Genomic DNA, 19,942 nt, shown 5'->3' on the forward strand with positions numbered 1-19,942 from the left:
GTTAAGCGTCCAATTTCAGCTCAGGTCATGATCACACAGTTTGGAGTTTGAGCCCCACATTAGGCTCTGGGCCGATAGCTTAGAGCCTGGAGCCTGCTTTGGATTCTGTGTCTCCCTGTCTCTCCGCCCCTCCCCTGGTTACATTCTGTCTCTCTCTTTCTCTCTCTCAAAAATAAATAAACATTAAAAGTTTTTTTTACAAAAAGAATAATAGTTATTTTTGTTATATTTCTAGATTTTTTTCCTATGTAATGTATAAGAAGTATTATGTATAATACCTCCCTTTCTATGAAAATAGGTTGAACTGTACTCTTGTGTAACATTTTTACTCTCAGGATCTTGTTTTTTCAGATTTGTTATTAATATAAGCTAACATTGATTGCTTATAGTTGTGATAAACCTGTTGTAAAGGTTTCACATACATTATCATATCCAATCCTCACAGTAACTTGGTGGGATAAGTTCTATTAGTCCCATTTTGCAGATGAGAAAAAGGACTCTGAGCGGTTTAAATAATTTAAGTGTACAGAGGTGGCACATGGAGAAATTCGAATTTCAACCCAGGCAGGCTGGCTTTTGAACTTGCCCACATTAGGACCTAACATAGGCTTTGTAAGATACAGGATTTCTTTAGGATTTCCTGAAAGAGGCAGGTTTGACTGTGTGTCATCTTTCCTTCTGTCCTGCAAAGAAGAGGAAAGTGAGTGTGAGACAGGCTGCTAACCTAATGCTGGCAGGATGAGAGAGGAGGAGTGTTTGTGCACACTCCTTTTTAACCCTTGCCAGGCATGCACTTTGGGACACCAGCCTGACAGATGTCAGGCCGACTGTTTCTTCTTGGGCTCTCATGGCATTTTCAATGTTTACTGAGGAAATCACTCTTTGATACAAAATGGGATCTAAGGTCCAGTCCTGGGCTTAATTTTTTCAAAGTGCATTTTATCCAGAAAGAGGGCCTTGAAGTGGTTTTTCATCTTGTTCTGCAGATCCTTTGACACAGCCCTCTGGGCCAGTGGCCACGGCTTCCTCACTCTGCCCCCACCATTCCCGGGCACTCACCTCAGTCCCCAGATAATGTGGGACCAGTCCCAGTCATTGCCAGTTGATTAATTGGCAAGTCTTTGCTCCAAGCCCCTGCATGTGAAGCCCCCAGTCTGGACACTGTAGGTGCACAAGAGGAGGGAGGCGGTTAGAGGCACACACACATACACAAACACACACACACGAAAATAGAGCTGATAATGTACAGCTGAGGCTGTGTGTGCTTGGACGACAGGTATGGACCCACATCCGTTCAGGGGAAGAGTCTGGCTGCCCCATGGTTTGTGGCCCTGGGGATGTCTTGACCAGAAGCGTGATAGGATGACCGTGACATATCAGGAACTAACCCCTTCTCTCTCAATTTAGGAGCAGCTCGGAGAGGAGGAAGGAGAAGTCCCGGGATGCTGCCCGGTGCCGACGGAGCAAGGAGACGGAGGTCTTCTACGAGCTGGCCCACGAGCTGCCCCTGCCTCACAGCGTGAGCTCCCACCTGGACAAAGCCTCCATCATGCGGCTGGCCATCAGCTTCCTGCGCACACACAAGCTCCTGTCCTCAGGTGAGGCTGGCAGTCTCCCCAGGCTGGTAGGGCTGGAGTCCTTACCAGCATGTGCTTACACACAGCAGGCTCTGTCGTGCCGGGGTCAGGAGGCTCCTGGGAAGGTCTTCCTCTGCAGGACCCCCGCCCACACAGACACCATCACTGGTGCTTCCTTTCTTGGTGTTGAACACCTCCTGTCCAGCAGTGACCTTTACAGTGAATACCGCCATGGGGTGAAGAGCAGGGACAGGACCAAGGAAGCACATGGGCACCCGGAAGCTGAGGAGGAGAGAAAGGTCTGGGGCATCAGGAGTGGCTTTCACCAGCTTCCCAGGTGCCCGGCCATCAGACCCACACTCCACTCCAGAGCGCGTCTTTAGGAAGCATTTCTGCGCTTATCTTCCAGCTACCTTCTCCAGAAGGGCAGCTGGTGTGCCCGTGCAGTCTTTTCCCTCCTACCAGCCCGTACACCATACCGATTGTATGGTGTCTCCACTCTTGGTTTGCTCGCCTGTAAAATGCCTACCACACAGGGTGTCTGTGGGAATGAGAGGAGGTGAAGCGTGTGTGAGGCCCCTGAGCCAGCCACACTCATTCCCACCACGGAGTCCTGGGTGGATAACAGCTTCCCCAGAGCTCACTCACCCTCCCTGCTATCACTGTGAGTCTCCAGTTCACAATCTTTTTTTTTTTTTCCCCCTCCGAATTCACAATCTTCAGAGAAACCTTTTCCTGTTAGCCCTGGCCAGAAAGAAGCAGCCTGGGGAATTAGTTTTCCAGTTTCAGATCCTATGTGACAGTCCCATCCGGTCTGTCAGTTTCGTGAGGAAACTGGGCAGCAGGTAGCACCTCTCCCCACACGGCGGCTGAGGCACCACGGGTGGGCAGCGTCCCAGCCGGTGAGCGGCCGGGAGGCGGGCAAGGGAAGGTTCTTTTGTGGCTGGCTTTCAGTTTTCCTGAGTGAGCCTGGTGCCTGGGAGCTGGTTGACTCTGCCATCCTGTTATGAAGTGGCTATTCTGGGAAGGAAACCCAGAGCAGAGGGAATCCAGCGCGAGGCAGGGAGGCCAGACCAGCATGTGCTATTCTGGGCCTGAAGCACAGGAAGGATATGGGGAAAGAAAAACCTTCAGAAAATAGGATGACAGCTCAGTGGGTCCAAGGGTCGGAGGGCTAACCCTGTCCTGCAAATCTAAAGAGTCTCCGAAAAGAGTAGACAGGGGGGAGAACCAAGGGCAAAGACATGCTCTATAAATACTTACAAAGAAACAATGCCAAGGAATGGCAGTTTTGTCACAGATGCTAGTGAGAGAGGGGACAGTGGCCGGGAGATACCATCAGAGGGCACGTGTGTACCTCTCTCTTTTAAAGAGGCTTCTCTTTCTGGACAGGTGAGGGCAGTGTCTGGTACCATTGAAATCATCTTTACACACACAAAGAGTCTGCACTGGAGGATTTCATGACCAGACAGACGCTTCCTCCACACCCAGAAGCATCTCCTCAACTCCCCTGTTATGATGCTTGAAATCCTACTCTTAGACATTAATTTCATTGGGTAAATTATTGCTTCCTTCCACCACAAGCCCCGTCCCACCACCACCAGAGACCCCGAAAGGAATACTGTATTCATCCTGGGACACCTCTCTGATTGAATTTGGACTTGTAGAATGTCATAGAACTTGTAGAATGATGAGAAGAAGTGAGGTACAAAAAAGGTTGCTCAGAGCCACACGCTTAGCACTTGGTGAATCTGCACCTGCTATGCAAGTCCTTTGGAGTCTGTCTTTGTGAGAAGGGCAGACATGGGAGGGCAGGAGCATTGTGCAAACCTGGTCAGGCAAAGACGTTGATGAGAGCTAGGTGTGGGGGGCAGGTTCTTCCTTGGTGGGAGAACCAAGGTTGAGCAGAAGCACCTGGGGGCCAGCCCTGAGTAGGGGGTGCAGCGATGGCCCTCACACATTCAGTGAGTTGTTTCTGTTCTTTCTTCTGATAGACAGCTTTGATTTCCATGCTCCCCCACATGCAATCATTCTTCTCAGTGGTTCAGAGGTTGGCTTGGTGAAAGCCGTGAACCAGAGGCTGGGTCCCCTGAGCACATCTGCCTGCCTATGTGCTGGCATGAGCCTCCGTGTGCCAGCCACGCCCTGGGAGACGGGACCACGGTGAGACCGCACACATCCCGCTCAGGAGCTGTTGCAAGTTGTGGACACAAACTGCCTGCCCTCTGGCTGGTCTTGGCCCCAGATGGACCAGAGCCCTCAGCACGTCAGCTCTGGTCCTCTCCGTCCTGAGGAAAGAAATGACGGAAAATGATAAGAGTGTCTACATTTGGCCGTCGGGTCCTGCTGTCCTTGACAGAGCAGTTCTCATAAAACACGCATTACCCACGGTGGGGAGGAGGCAGTGGATGGCTTTTCAACGTCCCCTTTCTCTGCCTTCTCTTCCAGGCTCCAGCTGCACATTCTTTAGACCAGTTGTTGAAATCATCTTCAGGAATTGCATGTGAGACAGGATTTTTTTTTTTTTAAATCACATTTTGCTTTTTAAAAACATGCCATACAGTAAAAAGGAGAATGGGACTTGTGGGCACACAGACCCACCCTGGAGCCTTCTTTACAAGTTTGTGAGAATCTCTTCACTGCCTTTGAACTTTCCTGTCTCATCTGTACGAGTGGGATGACAGGAGTTCTTTTGCAGTGCTATCTGAGGATTGATCTAAGTGGATAGAAAAGCCCTATCCTCTCTGCTGCCACATAGGAGGTTCTTCACGAGTTACAGCTTAGAAATAAAAGTCATTACGAAGAAGCAAATGGATTTAGACTAAGTATAGGCTTCTGGAGAAATCGCATAGACGGAAACCCGGCAGAAACTCTTACTGTCCTCTTATACCCACCTTCCAGCAACGCCTATCAAAATGCCGAACAGCCAGGGTTTTCCAAGTCAAAACAAACCACAGATTCATTATTGAAGCCTTTTTAACAAAGGTGAACACTTGTGTTGGCTCACTTTAAAATAGGAAATAGCCGGTTGCCTAGCTCAGAGTTCAAAAGGCTAAAAAAGACCAGGTTTTGCTTTAGAAAAGTTTCTGCTTTACTTAGTAACACGCTTCCCTTTGATTTTCACAGTAGGCTGTTCTGTGTGGGAATGTTGGAGAGGAAAACCTCAGCTCTGAGAAATTCAGCCTGGGAGTCGGGACGGCCGAATGAGATCCATATCACAGGAAACAAACTGAAACAATAGCTTTATGATATTAGCTTCCACGCTGGGCCGAGAACAGAACACACTCTGACGGGAACATCAGTGGAAGTACCGCTTGATTGTCTGAAATCCTCTTTCAAGATGAGCCCCGCAAACCGTGACCAAATGAGGGTTGCTCCTGCATTCGGGGGGCATCAAACAGCAGCAAATATGCAAAATTGGCTTTCCACCGTAAAATTGATTTTTGGCTTCCCACACTCATACGAGGTGAAATCAAATTGATTTTACATGATTGCTAGAGGTCATTATGTAGCAAGGTTTCAAAAGAGAAATGTTAGGTTTATTATCAATTCATTGGCATGAATGAATCGATTGATTCATGTCTTGCCCACTCACCTTCTACTTCGAGCCTTTTGTCTGTCCTATTTGGAGAGGAGCTGAGAAGCTGATTCGTGCCGAAATGTAAATGGCTAAAAGCAGCTAATACACAGTCTCTTCTAGAGATACTGACCTTGTTCAGATCACTCCCTTAACTTAAACCAAAAAAGTCTGGTAAAAAGGTATTTGGTGACCCCGGCCCTGTACATCTTACGAAGGGTACTACAAAGACGTAAGATAGGATAATAAGCTATGTAAAGAACAAAGGAATGAATCTCACATGGTGGATGTTTAAGGCCCATTGGGAGGCCAGCAAGATCAGGTAAAACACAGTGCCTTCTGCTAAAGATGTAAGGATAGCCCAGGCCCACTACCTGGTGATGGCAGTGGTGGGTCAATGGGCCTGGGAAAGTTGGAGGGGAGGAATTGGATTGAAAAAGGAGACCCCTGTAATAATAACTAAATGGTGACTGCCGAGCACATGTGAACTGGGAAGATCACATCAGCATGGTTTTAAGAATGGTCAGAGCAGTCCTGGAACTTTTCAGGGTAGGAAATAAAGAGGGAAGATGACCCTGGTGGAATAAAAATGCATCCTGACTGACAGTACCTTGTAACAGTCTGGTCTCAGAGACCTGGTCAGGAATGTCTGCCCTGCCACCCTGCCCGCTCACCCCAGATGCCCAGCTCCTGCTGCCCATGGGGTCCCGCCCCACATGGGTGGTGCTGCCTGAAGGAAATGAGCAGTGCTCCGGAAAAAGTGCTCCGAAACCTCAGCCCACGCATATCCTGGCTGTGGGGAGTCGTCATCAAAGCCTGTTTACTAGGGCTATTTTTAGCATTAAAGAATCTTGTTGTGCTCCCCACGCTGAGCATGCATCGCCTCAGCAGATTGCCTCTGATTCTGATGACCCTCCTCTCTCTTCTGGGGGTCAGAGCCTGAAGGGTCCTGGGAAGCGAGTAACTGAGACCGAACCCAAGGCAACTTAAAGACCCCTTAAAGAACCCAAGGCAACTTAAAGCATCTACTAGTGGGCTCCTCTTTATTTAGCACCGAAGATTTCTTCTGGATCATCGTGAAACTTTATGGTGGTTTATCTTTGTCCTCCCCACCCATCTGTAGATTCCCTCAGCAAAAAGATTGCTTTTAAGGGCACCTGGGTGGCTCAGTCAGTTAAGTGTCTGACTCTTGATTTCAGCTCAGAATGATTTCATGCTTTGTGGGATCGAGCCCCGTGTTGGGCTCTGGGCTGCCAGCACGGAACCTGCTTGGGATTCTCTCTCTCCTCTTTCTCTGCCCCTCCCCAACTCACTCATGTGCATGTGTGCACACGGTCTCTCTCAATAAATTAAAAAAAAAAAAAAAAAAAAGATTGCTCTTACACCTTTCAGTATCCCTGATTCTCCCTAAGACGGGATTGAGTACATAGTGACACTTCTTTACAGATGTCCTGACTGATTTCCTGCCCAGTGCCTAGCACAGGGCGGACACATCGTAGGGATGTGATAGCAGAGAGTGATAGACGCGTACCCCTGGCCCGTAGGGTGAAGGTCCGCCTCCAGCCCTGCAGTTTTCAGCGTCAGCCCAAGCTGACAGTGAGCTGGCCAGGTTCCTTCAGAATCCCCTAGGAGGAAAAGCAGGTGCTGGAGCAAATAGTACCACAAAGGCAAGAGGCCAGCTTGTCCCAGGGGTCCCTCGGGGCCGGCCTGCTGGCTTCCTGGCCCTGCAGCCATTGTGACTTCAGTCCCAAGATGTTCTATTTCCATTCGTGGTCCCTGAGTGCCCCTTTGCCTTCCTCCCAGAGGCCGGCTGGCCAGCTGCTATAGCCAATTCACCACCTCCTGGAAGCAAGTGTACTAGGCATGGATGGAAACCAGTTTGGCTAGGTTGGAACTGTTAAAAACAGGAAATTTTAAGCAGAACTATTTCCTCTGGGCCTAGCTAACCCAAATAGAGCTGTCTTGGGATTACACCAGATTTTGATGTCAGTGTTGCCACTGAGATCAAAGAAATTGAGGAGAAAAAAATTGTCTCAATAGGCCAGGAATCACAGAGCTGGCCTTTGCTGTCTGGAGAGGGTAGTCACCTATCTGGTGTGATTTAATGGTGCTGGAAACCTCTCCTCACCCATCCCCAAAATAGGTCACCACCTGCCAAAACAGTTTGATTTTCCCAGCACTAAGGGTCACTCATAGGACCTTGAGTTAAGGCAGTGATTCTCAACCTGTAGCCGTAGGTCCAGCATGTCCACATTACCTGGGAACTTGTGACAAAAGCATATTCTCAGCCCCACCTGAGCCCTACTGAATCAGGAACCCTGGGGAAGGGACCATCCAAGGCCAGCTTCATGAGTGTGTGCCCTGTGTGGTCCCCCAAGGCACATTGAGAGGGGCCCTGGACGTGGCTTAAGTTTTCAACGAGAGGTCTCACATTTTTGCTTTGAGTTATGTAGTAGTCTGGGCCCCCAAATCCTTGGCTTTAGCAAGCCCTGCAGGGGACTCTGGTGCACACTCAACTTTGAAAGTACTGAGTTCTATCACCATCTCTCCTAAAGCCCCAGGTTAAATATGGCTGTTGACTGGAACCACAACATTAGCAGTAATGGCATCCACACCTAGAACTTTGGCTCATTATCATCAGTTCAGCTGACTAGTTGGTGGGCAGAAACCCAACGCAGGGATCGAGTGTGGGTATGTGTGTGGCACCAGGCTGTCCCCAGATGGTCTCCCCTCCCAGAGGCTAGCTAGGGTGTGAAGGGGAAAGAATTTCTCTCATTGTTTTCACCATTTTTGCAAAACAGAAGGGAAGCCACCAGGCTACTACTGTCTGCAGCCCAGCCCTTAGCTTTAAAGGCTGCTAGCCTGTCCCTGGACTGCCTGCTCTCTTGGTGCCTCGGGCACGTGTGCTGGTCCCATGTCCTGAAGGTGGCTGGTCCCCAGGGGTGCCACCGAAGCCCCATGGTAGAAACATCTCCTAATTTGGATTTGTTCTTGAGGAATGACAGCATATAGCCCAGAGCTTAAATTTAGGGGCTCCAGGGAAAAGAAAACTAAATAAATCCAGTGCCCTCATGGAGAGGGCCTTGGACCTCATGTCACAGTATCCATGCGTTCCTTATCAAGTGGGCCATAAATCTAACTGCATTTCACATTCCCCAGAACAGCCTCGTGTTGGAAGACTCCTTTTAGTTAAGTGAGTATTCACTTTTTATAAGGGACAAATTACTCTCTAACCCCCTTGTTCTGTTAAGTTAAAGGAGGTCTACATGGCCTAATGTTTGTACTGGATGAATACAAATTTTTGTAAGTACATGTATGTTTGGAGTTCAATGATGAGGTAGGAGAAGCAGGGCCAAAAGAAAGTCCTTGGTCCGAGGACAACAGCCAAGGGCCCGGGGCCTGAAAGCTTTGTTTGGGACAAGAGCTGAGCCTACATCTCGTCTGCTGTTCCGCAGGCGGCAGGGGTGCCCTTGAAAAGCTGGCGCTACTCAGAGTGGTGGTTGTGGGGTGGGCTCTTCCCCGGGTTGCCCCTAGCGACTACTTCTGCAACCTGATTCATGGCCTCCTCGTGTGATCTCTGCACCTCTGGTCTTCACAGTCTGTCTCCAAACCATTCAGAGTACCATTGCCAGGTGATTCTCCCTAGAGCAGTGCTCTGGGATGCCACCGCTCCAGGATGCTGGGCTCCCCTCAGCAGTGTCTCCTCGGTCCCCGGGTGGGAGCTTGTTCCAGGCCGTACCACCTCCCTGTTTGCCCAGTGTCTGCCCACCTCGACCGGGCCCAGAAAGTTCTTTTACCTAACAGAGTGAATCCCTGTTTTTTATGAGCTGCCTCAAATGCCCTTTTCTGGAACAGTTGTCTCTGACCACCACAAAGTGACCCCCTCTTCCCCTGAACCCTTGAGCACTTACTGTCTATATTCGTCTTTGGTCACCCAGTTCTGTTGCTCCTGCATTCTTACTTAGATTTGTACCATCGTGTGCTACACGTCCCCTATCTAGGCTTTGAGCAATTTGGGGAAAGCGGCACTATCCTAGACGGAGCAGAAGAGGGGGGAAATCACAATGATAGGTGGTGTTTTAGGCATTTTAGACACTCATTTAATCCTTGCTACTCAAAAGATGGAAATTATTCTTTCCATTTGGCTGATGAGGAGACGGATATTCAGAGAAGGTGTTAGCCAAAGTCATAGCCTAATGGGAGGAATGGAACCTGCATTTATTTGACTCCAAAGCCTATAAATAGGAGTGTAGCTGTTGAATTCAGCTGCCTGAGCCCACTAACCACAGTCCTTATAACCTAGGGCAAATGACTGACTACGTCTCTCTAAGCCTCGTCTGTAAGGTGAGACAAAGAATAGTACCTACGTCACAGGCGTTGTAAAGATAAGACAGTTTATTCAGTGCAGTACCTAATACATATAGTCATTGCTCAGTATGTGTTAGTGGTGAAGGTTACGGTTTCTAGTACCACTGTGACTGCCATCATATCTATGACGCCTGCTGCCACCGTTACCCCTGGTCCTTCAAGTATGCTGCCACTACAGCCACACTCCTGCAGAGCCCCATCAGGGTGTCCTCTGTGTAGTGCTTATCAAATACCCACGTTTTAGGCATGTGGTGACACTTAGATGGTTGGCAGTGTGAGTTCCAGAAAAGTCCACCTAATGCCTTTGAGCCATCCCTGGCTGGTGTTCGTTTGTGCCAGTCACATCTGTTTTAGGACCACATTCGTGTAAGCCACCCAACCCCCCCACCTCTCTTTCCAGTTTGCTCTGAAAATGAGTCTGAAGCTGAGGCTAACCAACAGATGGACAACTTGTACCTGAAAGCGTTGGAGGGTTTCATTGCCGTGGTGACCCAAGATGGCGACATGATCTTTCTATCGGAAAACATCAGCAAGTTCATGGGACTCACACAGGTGACACCCTCCTCTGGCTCTTTCAAAAAGGGAAGACGTTTGCTTTTGGGTAGAAATGAGTGGAAGGTTCTGTTCACATCCATCCTGACTTCTCCCTACCTGTGCCCTCCCCCACTCTCTCTGATCTCAGGCTACAAGCCTCAGGAGCACACTCCCAGGCCCTCGTGTTGAGTTTGACATTGCTGATGGACAGTTCTACTGACTAGATTAACAGACCAACCCTGTGAATCAATTCTCTGTCATCAATGGCAGTCTTTTATGTATTATGTCCACGTGTCTGTGGGAAGCCAGACTGGAATATGGGAAGACCCAATTCAGCCTACTCTCTGTCTCCCGACCTGGAAGGTGGCTCAAATGTCTCTTGGAGACCTCTTCTTCAGAATTAGGAGTAATGAAGCCCAACCTTGTTTTTGAAACAGGTGGAGCTAACAGGACACAGTATCTTTGACTTCACTCATCCCTGTGACCACGAGGAGATTCGTGAGAACCTGAGTCTCAAAAATGGTAAAGTATTCTTCACTCTATGTTTCATTCCTTCTTACATCACTTGGGAGGGGATCTGTATTCCCTCTGTCTACGAATGTAGGGCTGATGGATCATGGTCATTATGATCCAGAAAAAAACTGGCATCCCTAAAATACCCAGAACATTGTACTCAGAACTGTGTCTGGCCGGCCCTTCATGGCACCTGATGCCATGCTAGTAAGGCAGTCCTTTAGGTTAGGACATTGTCTCCAGCAGGTTTCACCACCTGTGAGGCCAGCGCCTCTGCCAAATGGGGCCACCCAAACCAGTACACTCGTCTGTGCGCAGATGTTCGTGGAACCTATTGCTTTTACCTGTTGTGTAACAAACCACACAGTGCATTGTGGCTTGAACGATCATTTTATTACCTGTCATATTCTGTGGGTTCTGTGACTGGTTCTTTTGCTCCACATGACATCAGCTGGGCTACTGTTGTCTGGGGGCTGGACTGAGTGGAATGACCAGGATGGCTCCCCCACACGTCTGGGACCTTGTGACCAATAGCTGAGGCTGGGACTCTGCTGGGCTGCCAGCAGTGCTGGACCTCTCTCTCACTCTGTGGAGTCTCAGAGCCCCTCCCTCTCCAGACTTCTGACACAGCAGCTCAGGGCTCCCAAAGTACAAAAGCGGAAGCTGCCAGAGTTTCTGAAGGCTTAGCCCTGAAACTGGCACTGCATCACCTTGCCCCATTCTGTTATTAGAGGGAGTTATAAGCCAGTCCCTGCTCAGGGTGGGAGGTGAGTACACAAGGCCACGGATATCAGGAGGCATGGCTCATGGGGGCCAACTTTGAAGACTAGATAAGGAATGAATCTGGTCCCCGGGTGATAAGACGCACAACACGTAGTTTTTGATGGAGAAGAGATTGAAAAGCTCTCATATATTGTATCCTACTTATGGGGGTTATCCAGCACATACCAGCGGATGGAAGGGCCCACATAAGCTGAAATCACTTTGCAAGGACAGTCAGAGCTGGGGACCTCCAGGCACAGGCACAAATGAAGATATTGTCAAGAAGACTGAAGCTTTGAGCGGAAGCAGGGCTCAGTGACTTTCCAGGTCCCTTCTGAATCAGAGATTCCATCACTGTCCTGGGCAGATTGTGCCCATGGCTGTCCATCCCCTGTAACATCTCTTACCATGGGGTAACATCACGGCCATGGGGTGCTTGGCCAGCCTGAATGACAGAGGCAGTGGCACCAAGCCTGCAGGGTTGGGCTTCTGTTCCTGCACACAACTGCAGAAACAGGTGCTTCACAGGCCCACCTCCACCCTTGCTACAGTCGGAGCCCGCAAAGTGTGGAATTATAACCCCCTCCCCCACTAAAGTTCTCACCCAGCCCCCGCGCTCTCCCACCTCAGGACCTCGGGCCACCTGGCTCCTAGAGTGCACAGGCTGGAGAGCATTCCGCAGGCCGTTCAGTGCCTTATCTGTGCTGCTGAAAGATCTTGTCTGCTTCTCTGAGGAAGGGGCTACCAGACTTTCTGAATCTCTTTCTAAGGGAGGTGTTGGGAGCCTGGGAAAATGGAAAAGTCTCTTGTTCTGGACTCCAGAAACTTTTCAGCCCTTAGGTTCTCAGTCGGAGCTCAGCCACTGACCTAGTCTCAGTCTGACCGTGAGACCTGAGCCAGGCCACTCCATTGCTCTGTTCCTCAGAGCCTCTCCTTTCAGACTGATGGTATTGGACCAGGCAAAGTCTAGGCGGGACCTTCTGCTCGCAAGTACCATGATTCATAGCATGATTCTACTCTATTTATCTAAGTAGAACTTTAGGTCGCTTGGTCCATGTGTCAAGGACTTGGGATCAAACTGTATGAATCAGCAAATCCTCATTGAAGGTGCCGGCCTGCGTGGACTCACAATCTGGAAGCAAAGGGTTAGTGTGAACACCGAGAAGGAGATAAGGACATGAGGCAGATTGTGGAAGGCTTTGAAGGCCAGGTAGAGGGCCTCGAACTTTATCCTGTAGACAGACGGGAGCTTTTGAAAGTTTTTGAGCAGGGGTGGGGTAATCTGATTGGAGCTATGTTTAGAAAGATTAATTAAATGGCAGAATGGGGAGAATCTAGAGGTTAGCAAAGTTAGGAGGCCACAATAGTAACGTATGCCACAGCCACAAATGAGTCCCTCCAGTCCACTTATCAACAGCACCTGAACTGATCCTAATAGTGGATCCAGGCCCCAGGATAGAAGAATATCTCATGATATGTAGACCCCACTGATGAAAATGAAAATTGTAGGGACCATCATTAAGTTTTGGGAGAGATGATTTTATAATCGTGTTGAAGGAATGTTCTCTCTTAAAAAAAAAAAAAAAAAAAGAGATTCACTTTTGTTCTCTTATTTCATGGGCTAAACAGCTCCTAGGGAAGTTTAAGATAGATTCAGAGATGCCAAAATTCATTTGATACAGCCCTTTGAGGATACATCAGTCTGATATATCATGGCCCTCTAGAGGTTTATGGAGGGCTGTGACTATTTGGGGAAAAAAGGCTCTGGATTGTTCTGTGATGCTGGGCAGGGGAGCAGGAGTGCACCCAGGAAGGTCCAAGAGGTGGTGGTGGTGGAGGCAGAATTTAGGCACTGATGAGGGGGACTCAGCTGGCACTCACCACATTCATCACTGTTCTGTGGAAAGTGGGAAAAGTTCTGAATGGGCAGGCATCTGAAGACTATCAGAAAGGAGGCTGTGGTGTTTGTCGTGGCGATTTATTTAATTCTGGCTGAGAAAGGATATGATCCATGTTGAGTTAATCTTCAAAGTGAACTTGCTCACTAAACCCAGGAGGCTTGGACCAGAGCCCTGACACATGTCGCTTTAGGGAGAAAGCTGATGGCTTGGTATCCTGAATGCAGCTACCGCAGGTTGAAAATAGGGCCCTGGAGGGATCAAATTACTGAGGGCCAGGGATGAGAAAAAAACGGGGGTGTCTGAGGGACATTTCTAATCCGAGAGGTTTATCCCTTTGAGGAGATTGGGTCTCGCCCAGACCGTCCCTTGGAATTCCTTCTAGGGGACATGGGCCTGACCCAGGAGAGGCATGCCAAGATCATGGCTACTGGTCACTCCTTGCCTTGCAACCCTGAAGTGAGCACTGACTATGTACTAGGTGCAGTGGGAAACAAAACAGTGGAACAGCCTTCAGGAGCTTCTACTCCAGTTGGAGAGACCAGCTGGAGATGAGACAACGTTAGTCCGTGGGCCAATATGGTACTGAGCGTTCATGGCAGGCCACAGGTGCTAAGGGAGCAGATTCTCGGGAAATACGCACAATACATTGCCCAGAAAAACTGCATCGGGGCCCCTCTTCTGAATATAAGCATGAAACTAAAAGTCAACCGGGTCCCTCTGCTCGCCCCCATCCAGGCTCTGGTTTTGGGAAGAAAGGCAAAGACATGTCCACAGAGCGGGACTTCTTCATGAGGATGAAGTGCACCGTCACCAACAGAGGCCGGACCGTCAACCTCAAGTCAGCCACCTGGAAGGTAGGATGACAGCAGGCCTGGGCTGGAGTCCCCCACCCCGACCCCCGTGTGTGCCGCTGGCCCCACAGCTGATCCCCCCGTGGCTGGTCTCCAGGTCTTGCACTGCACCGGCCAGGTGAAGGTGTACAACAGTTGCCCCCCTCACAGTAGTCTGTGCAGCTTCAAGGAGCCCCTGCTCTCCTGCCTCATCATCATGTGCGAACCCATCCAGCACCCATCCCACATGGACATCCCCCTGGACAGCAAGACCTTCCTGAGCCGCCACAGCATGGACATGAAGTTCACCTACTGTGACGACAGGTGGGGGCCCCGGAGCGCGTGTGCCGTGGCAGGGCTGTGTCTCACCTGCACGGGCGTGCGTGTGTGGCTGTGCCTGTGGGAAAGGTGTGGGTCTGAGGCGAGAACGTTGCATTGCCAGGTACAAGTCTGTGGGCGTGTGTCACTGTTTCATCCCATCAGTGCGGCTGAGGGGCTCTGGGTACCCTATTTGGTGGTTCCCCATTGATGCGATGTCAGGGGCCAAAGGCAGAGCCATTCTGCTCTGTGGCCCCGTTGTCCTTGTTGAGTGTGTACATAGTCCTCCACATATGTGTCAGGCTCCTGAGCAAATTTCCAGGAGTCTCATTCCCAGGAGACCAGGGTCTAGAGATCTCCATCAGCACTCCCAATTCAGAGACCAGCCAGGAGCTTTGGGGTCTGAAACTGCCCCATGGCTGCAAGCCTTCCACCTGTTCTCTTCCATTAATGAGCTCTTCCCTCAGCCTTTGTTCCTTCTGTGTCACCTCCATCCCAGCTACAGTCCAGGCTAATTTCAAAGACTTTTTGATGAAGGAAGCTAAGCTAGACTCTAACCCCCCAAACCAGGCCCCACTGACAGCTCTCCTATGGGAGAGTGACGTGCTTCAGTGTTGGCTCTGGCGGGATGGCCCGGGTTCAAGTCCAATAGGAAATGTTCAGTGTGGGCTGTTATTCTCATGCTAAATTGTTCTTTATTATAAGTTGTTGAAAGAGTGCCTAAGATTGCATATGTCCCTTCTTAGAATTGGTCTCCACTCGAGGCACAATTAAAGGACTTTTGTGAAAGGATCCTTGAGTCATTCCTGGCCCCCTGTTCTGACCACCATGGCACCAGGACCCAGGCAGCAGCTAATTCTCTAAGTAGTAAGAAGTACTCTAACCTCATAGGGAGAAAATGCACATATGAAGACTTTTGTCCTAGAACTCTGACACAGTCGATGTTGATTACCGTGGTTAATAGTGTCATTATTGTGATCGGGATGAAGATTGGAGATAAAGGTTGTCCCAAAGGCAGGCATTGGAGAAATCCATGTTGTGTGTAAGGGGTCATCTGTCAGATGAAGCCTTTGCATTCAAAGGAACATTCTTGGCAGAAGACACAGATCTATAACATAGACTCTCCAGATGACATGGGAATTCCCACTGCGTGGCCCACATGTCTGGCTCCAGGATGGGGTTGTGCTCTGGATGCCTTAGCCATACAGCCCGGAGCAGCCGCTGTCGTGCCTGGGACTCTGCAAGCTGCATGTAGCCCCTGTGAGTGAAGCCATCCCTCATGTGACCCCACAAGCTCTGGGAAAACCCTACAGTCCAAGAAAATAACTCAGCATCTCTAGTTAATAGAAGACAGGGATTTTTTTTAAGCTTAAGACTTTGATCCTTGTTAAAGTGAAGAAAAAAATCCTCTGGAAAGAGTAATCTGAGGTTGTCCTCCTTTCATTACCTTATTTGAATGGGTCTCAGGTCATTTCCTGAAAGCAGCTTTGCTTTGGATAAAAGAAGAGGGGACACACGTAGCAGGAATTGGCCTAACAGTGGTCGAGGAGGGAACGGACACAGAGCAGAGAGAGATCCCTGGTGCCGACTGCTTAGTCTGGCTCAGGGCTTACAGGCAGAGTCGATACTGGCTTGAAGGAACCTGTGATTTAGGGCTTTGTGACTCAGAGTATGGAGGGTGATAGTGCTTCTAAGTTCTGCTGGACACATTGCATTTTCAGCAAAATCTTGCCTTTCAATAAACCTAATTACATGGCCCGAACTCTGAGTTCAGTGGGCTGGAGGGATGAATACAGAGGTGCTTTACGTATACAGAATGCTGTGCCTCACGGAAGTTGTGTTTAACCGATTAGCAGATTAGTTAACAAGGGCACAGACATGGCTTAGACGGTTTATAAAGTGACTATTTTAAGTCCTTAATCCTTAAGTGCTATTTCTCTATTGCTTTGATGAGAACTGGAGTTTTTTGGGTTTGGTAGCTTGTTTTGTTTTCACTCTTTCATTAGAATGGGGAAAGGTGTACATGAACACACATGTACACAGACACACACTCTCTCTTCCTCTCTCTCTCTCTCTCTCTCTCTCACTCACTCTGCCTCCTTAATACCCTTCCGAGATCAATGTTTCAAAAACCAACACTTACATATGATAGCTAATGGGGCGGGGGACTGCTTTCCATTTCCCATTTAATCTAGGAATTCACTAGATTTGATGACATCTAACTACATTGAGGGGCTGTAATTTCCCACCCAGGGGACTACTTTACCATAAGGAAAACTGAAAGAATCTGATGAAAATATAAGGCAATTGGAATCCACAAAATCACTTTTTAAAGAGGGCTGAGTACTTTTTCTTCCGTGTATAGAAACCACAGACTGATGATAATAAAAAAAAAAAAAAAAAAGGGTGTTGGAGAAGAAATAAAGGGAGAGGGGAGAGAAATAAAGCAGAAAGAAGAGAGAAAATCAGGCTGTAATCTCACATTTAACTTTCGGGTTCCCACAGTCCATGGAATCCAGGCAACGGGGTTCTGAGGCAGCCACAGCAGAATAAAGGAAAACAGCTCAGAATGCGCTGGTCCCGTGCCTCATCATAAAGGGTTAGAGGACCGTTATTAGGTCTCGCATTAATCATCTAAAAAGTAAACATTTTACAAAGTAAATTCTGTGACACTTCATGTCAGTTACATTTGCGTATATGTGGTTGACTGCTCCTGACAAGGGGAGCACCATGGTGGCAAGGTTAAGGAAGGATGTCCTGACTATCACTGTGACCGATGATCTGTCTCCATTTAGGACTCCCACAGAGCCGTTCTACTCCGTTTCCTAAAATACTGAGCAACCAGTGAGCCAGCTGTTATTTACTGAGCATGTACTGTGTATCTAGCCCTGTGCTGGAGACTATTCTAGCAAATAAGTAAAAGAAATGGCTCCTGATCTCCAAGAGTTTAGATATTGAGACACCAGCAACTTAATGAACTGCAGTAGATGGCACAAAATAGAGCATTCCGTTCACTGAAAAGGGAGATAGAGGTTATTCACAAATAGTTTAACTCTAAAATGGGGTGGTTCTTAAATTCATGTGGAGGTGCCACCTAGTGGTGACAGGGAGTAACTGCGAAGGGAGCCAGGCATCCAGGGAGAGGGCCAACTCTAATTCACATAATCCTACTGTGATTTGTGTGTGAGTGTTCCTGTCTCTGAGAAATAAATTATAAAAGCAGATTGTGGGTAGGCTCCATATCAATAGGGAGAATACGGTATCAGAGTTACAGTGAAAATTTCAGATTAACAAAGAGGATCGTATAGTCTACAGTTAAAGAATTTGAAGGCAACCCTGTTTTGCCATTGGATTAAGGCAACATGAGGCATAATTGGGTAAGTTAAGATGTCTGTGTTTCAAATTCTGTGGATCAAATTTATGACGAATTCTCTTTATACACAGAAGAGGGGGGCGCCTGGGTGGCTCAGTCGGTTGAGCGTTCGACTTTGGCTCAGGTCGTGATCTCATGATTCGTGAGTTCAAGCCCCCCAATGGGAGGGCTGCTGTCAGCACAGAGCCCTCTTTGAATCCTCTGTCCCCCTTTCTCTGTCCTTCCCTTGCTCTTGCATGCACTCTCTCTCTCTCTCTAAAATAAATAAGCATTAAAAAAAAGTCTGGAATAATAAAAATAATAGTAGTGAGAGAAGAATTGGGGATCATAAAGAGAATGTCAGTGAAGAAAACTATAAAGAGCCATGAGTCATGAAATACATACACATCAAAATACTTGGGAGGCAGGAGTATTGAAATCTGAGAATAAAATACATTAATTTTAGGCAAATTAGTAGTAAAAGATTATATACTTTCATTGCATCATGAGATACACTTAATAAATTATTGTACTTTTTTTAGAGGGTGGGTGGCATTTGAAAACTCAGAGTGGCCTTTCAAATTAATACATGTAGCTTTTTAGTACCATACCTAGTGTATTCTAAATATTTTTGCAGCCCTACACATTATTAGCCTTTCTGCTCACATCTAATAGAAGAGGGTGTAGTGACTCTCTTTAAATCTTTGAATTAGAAGAAGTTTTAAGTGCTCTCCTTGACATCTATGTCTCCTCCAAATGACAGTGTCCTGAAATCAGCCAGAGTTTGAACATACATATGAGAAATGCTTATATATTATCCTGCCTGGTCTGCTTGAGATACTCCCCTAGAAGAGACAGCTCTACAAATTCTCTTTGCAATATATTTCGAAGTTGAATCAACGTCCTAATTCAAAGATTATTTCTTCTACACGATCTGCTCCTCTCTTGCAACAATTCAAGGCAGATTTCTTCTTACTGCTTGGGGGTCCCAAGGTAACCGAAGGCAGCTGTGGCATTTGGTGGTACTCAGAGCAGGGTCAGTCCGGGACTGAGCTAGGGCGGTCTTCCTAGGTATAAAGTCACCACACCCGTTGCACATCACACCGACAAGATGAAAACTGTCCCTTAACTACAGAGCTGTTTGTATAGATTTCACAAGGCCACATAATATTTGAGGAAAACGCAAAGCTTAAGGACTACTGTTTAAAGCAAACAAAATCTGGGTAAAAGTATATTAAAACAGAAGGCATTGAAATCTGAGTCTGTGAGCAGTCTGGCTATTATTAAGGAAATGAAGTTCCAAAGCTTCTAAGCCCATTATAGAAACCAAACTGAGGTGAATCAGGTTGTTGCTGGAGACAGGCCACGGCCAGAAAGGGTGGAAGGAAAGAAAACAGACTTCAACAGAAGTATGGTTTATTAGCACATGCATTCTTTGGAAAACAAATACGCGGTTTACAAAGTCCTTAAAACTTTTATCCTCTTGAATAGTTTAAAATACCCTCTAAACAGCTTGTTTACATGACGAATTGATTTAGCAAACCCTTTACCCGCCTAGGAAGCAGGGGTAAAAGCCATGGCCAGACCTTGTTTGCCTCCAGGCAGTGGTGTCTAGAGTCAGGGAGCTTGCTGCCGTGTCCCGCGTGCACGTGTGCTTAGCGGTGTCACCTGGAGGAGGAACGAGCCATCTTAGGCCTTTTGCTGGGTTTCCGCTGCCCACTGAGGCAGTGGCATGGATACTGTAGCCAAGAGAGGCACAGGTAATCCGTGTTGAAAAGAACCTGTGGGCATTTACAGGTAAAGAACAGTTGAAGGACAATGAGTAACTGTCATTTTACATTATGAAGACATATCTGATTCTGAATCCCAAAGCCAGGCGGTCTGACCCACATCTTAACTTGGCATAACACTTCAGAATCTAGTGACCTTTTTTCCTCTGTATTTTCTGTTTTCTTTCTGCCTTCTATCTCTGCCTCCTGTGGCTGCCCATCTGTGTCTATCTCTCTCTCTGTGCCTCACCCTTGATCTGTTTCTTCTACTTTATTGTTAAAGAGTGAGCTCTACTCTTCTCATTTCTGAAATCTGGTAAATTAGGCCCTTTTACATTTCCCTCTTCTCTAAAACAGAACAGCCCTACTGAGTTGACTTTTTAAATTTATGGGTGACCCCAGACTGATTTTTTTTTTCCAGTGAGTCAGGGCCCTTAATTA

General features: G+C 48.0%; 1 protein-coding gene across 1 annotated transcript in view; it reads left to right on the forward strand.

The window, feature by feature from the left end:
• Nucleotides 1–1,387: 1,387 nt before the first annotated feature.
• Nucleotides 1,388–19,942, forward strand: part of EPAS1 (endothelial PAS domain protein 1) — a gene marked incomplete at its 5' end in the record, with an annotated part of 35,933 nt that continues 17,378 nt past the window's right edge. Inside the window, 5 exons of the mRNA XM_049649834.1 lie at nt 1,388–1,598; nt 9,923–10,074; nt 10,494–10,578; nt 13,968–14,086; nt 14,181–14,386. Coding sequence (XP_049505791.1) covers nt 1,388–1,598; nt 9,923–10,074; nt 10,494–10,578; nt 13,968–14,086; nt 14,181–14,386 — 773 coding nt within the window. The remainder of the gene's footprint in view (nt 1,599–9,922; nt 10,075–10,493; nt 10,579–13,967; nt 14,087–14,180; nt 14,387–19,942) is intronic.

The sequence above is a fragment of the Panthera uncia genome, assembly GCF_023721935.1.
Source record: "Panthera uncia isolate 11264 chromosome A3 unlocalized genomic scaffold, Puncia_PCG_1.0 HiC_scaffold_11, whole genome shotgun sequence".
NCBI classification, from domain to species: Eukaryota; Metazoa; Chordata; class Mammalia; order Carnivora; family Felidae; genus Panthera; species Panthera uncia.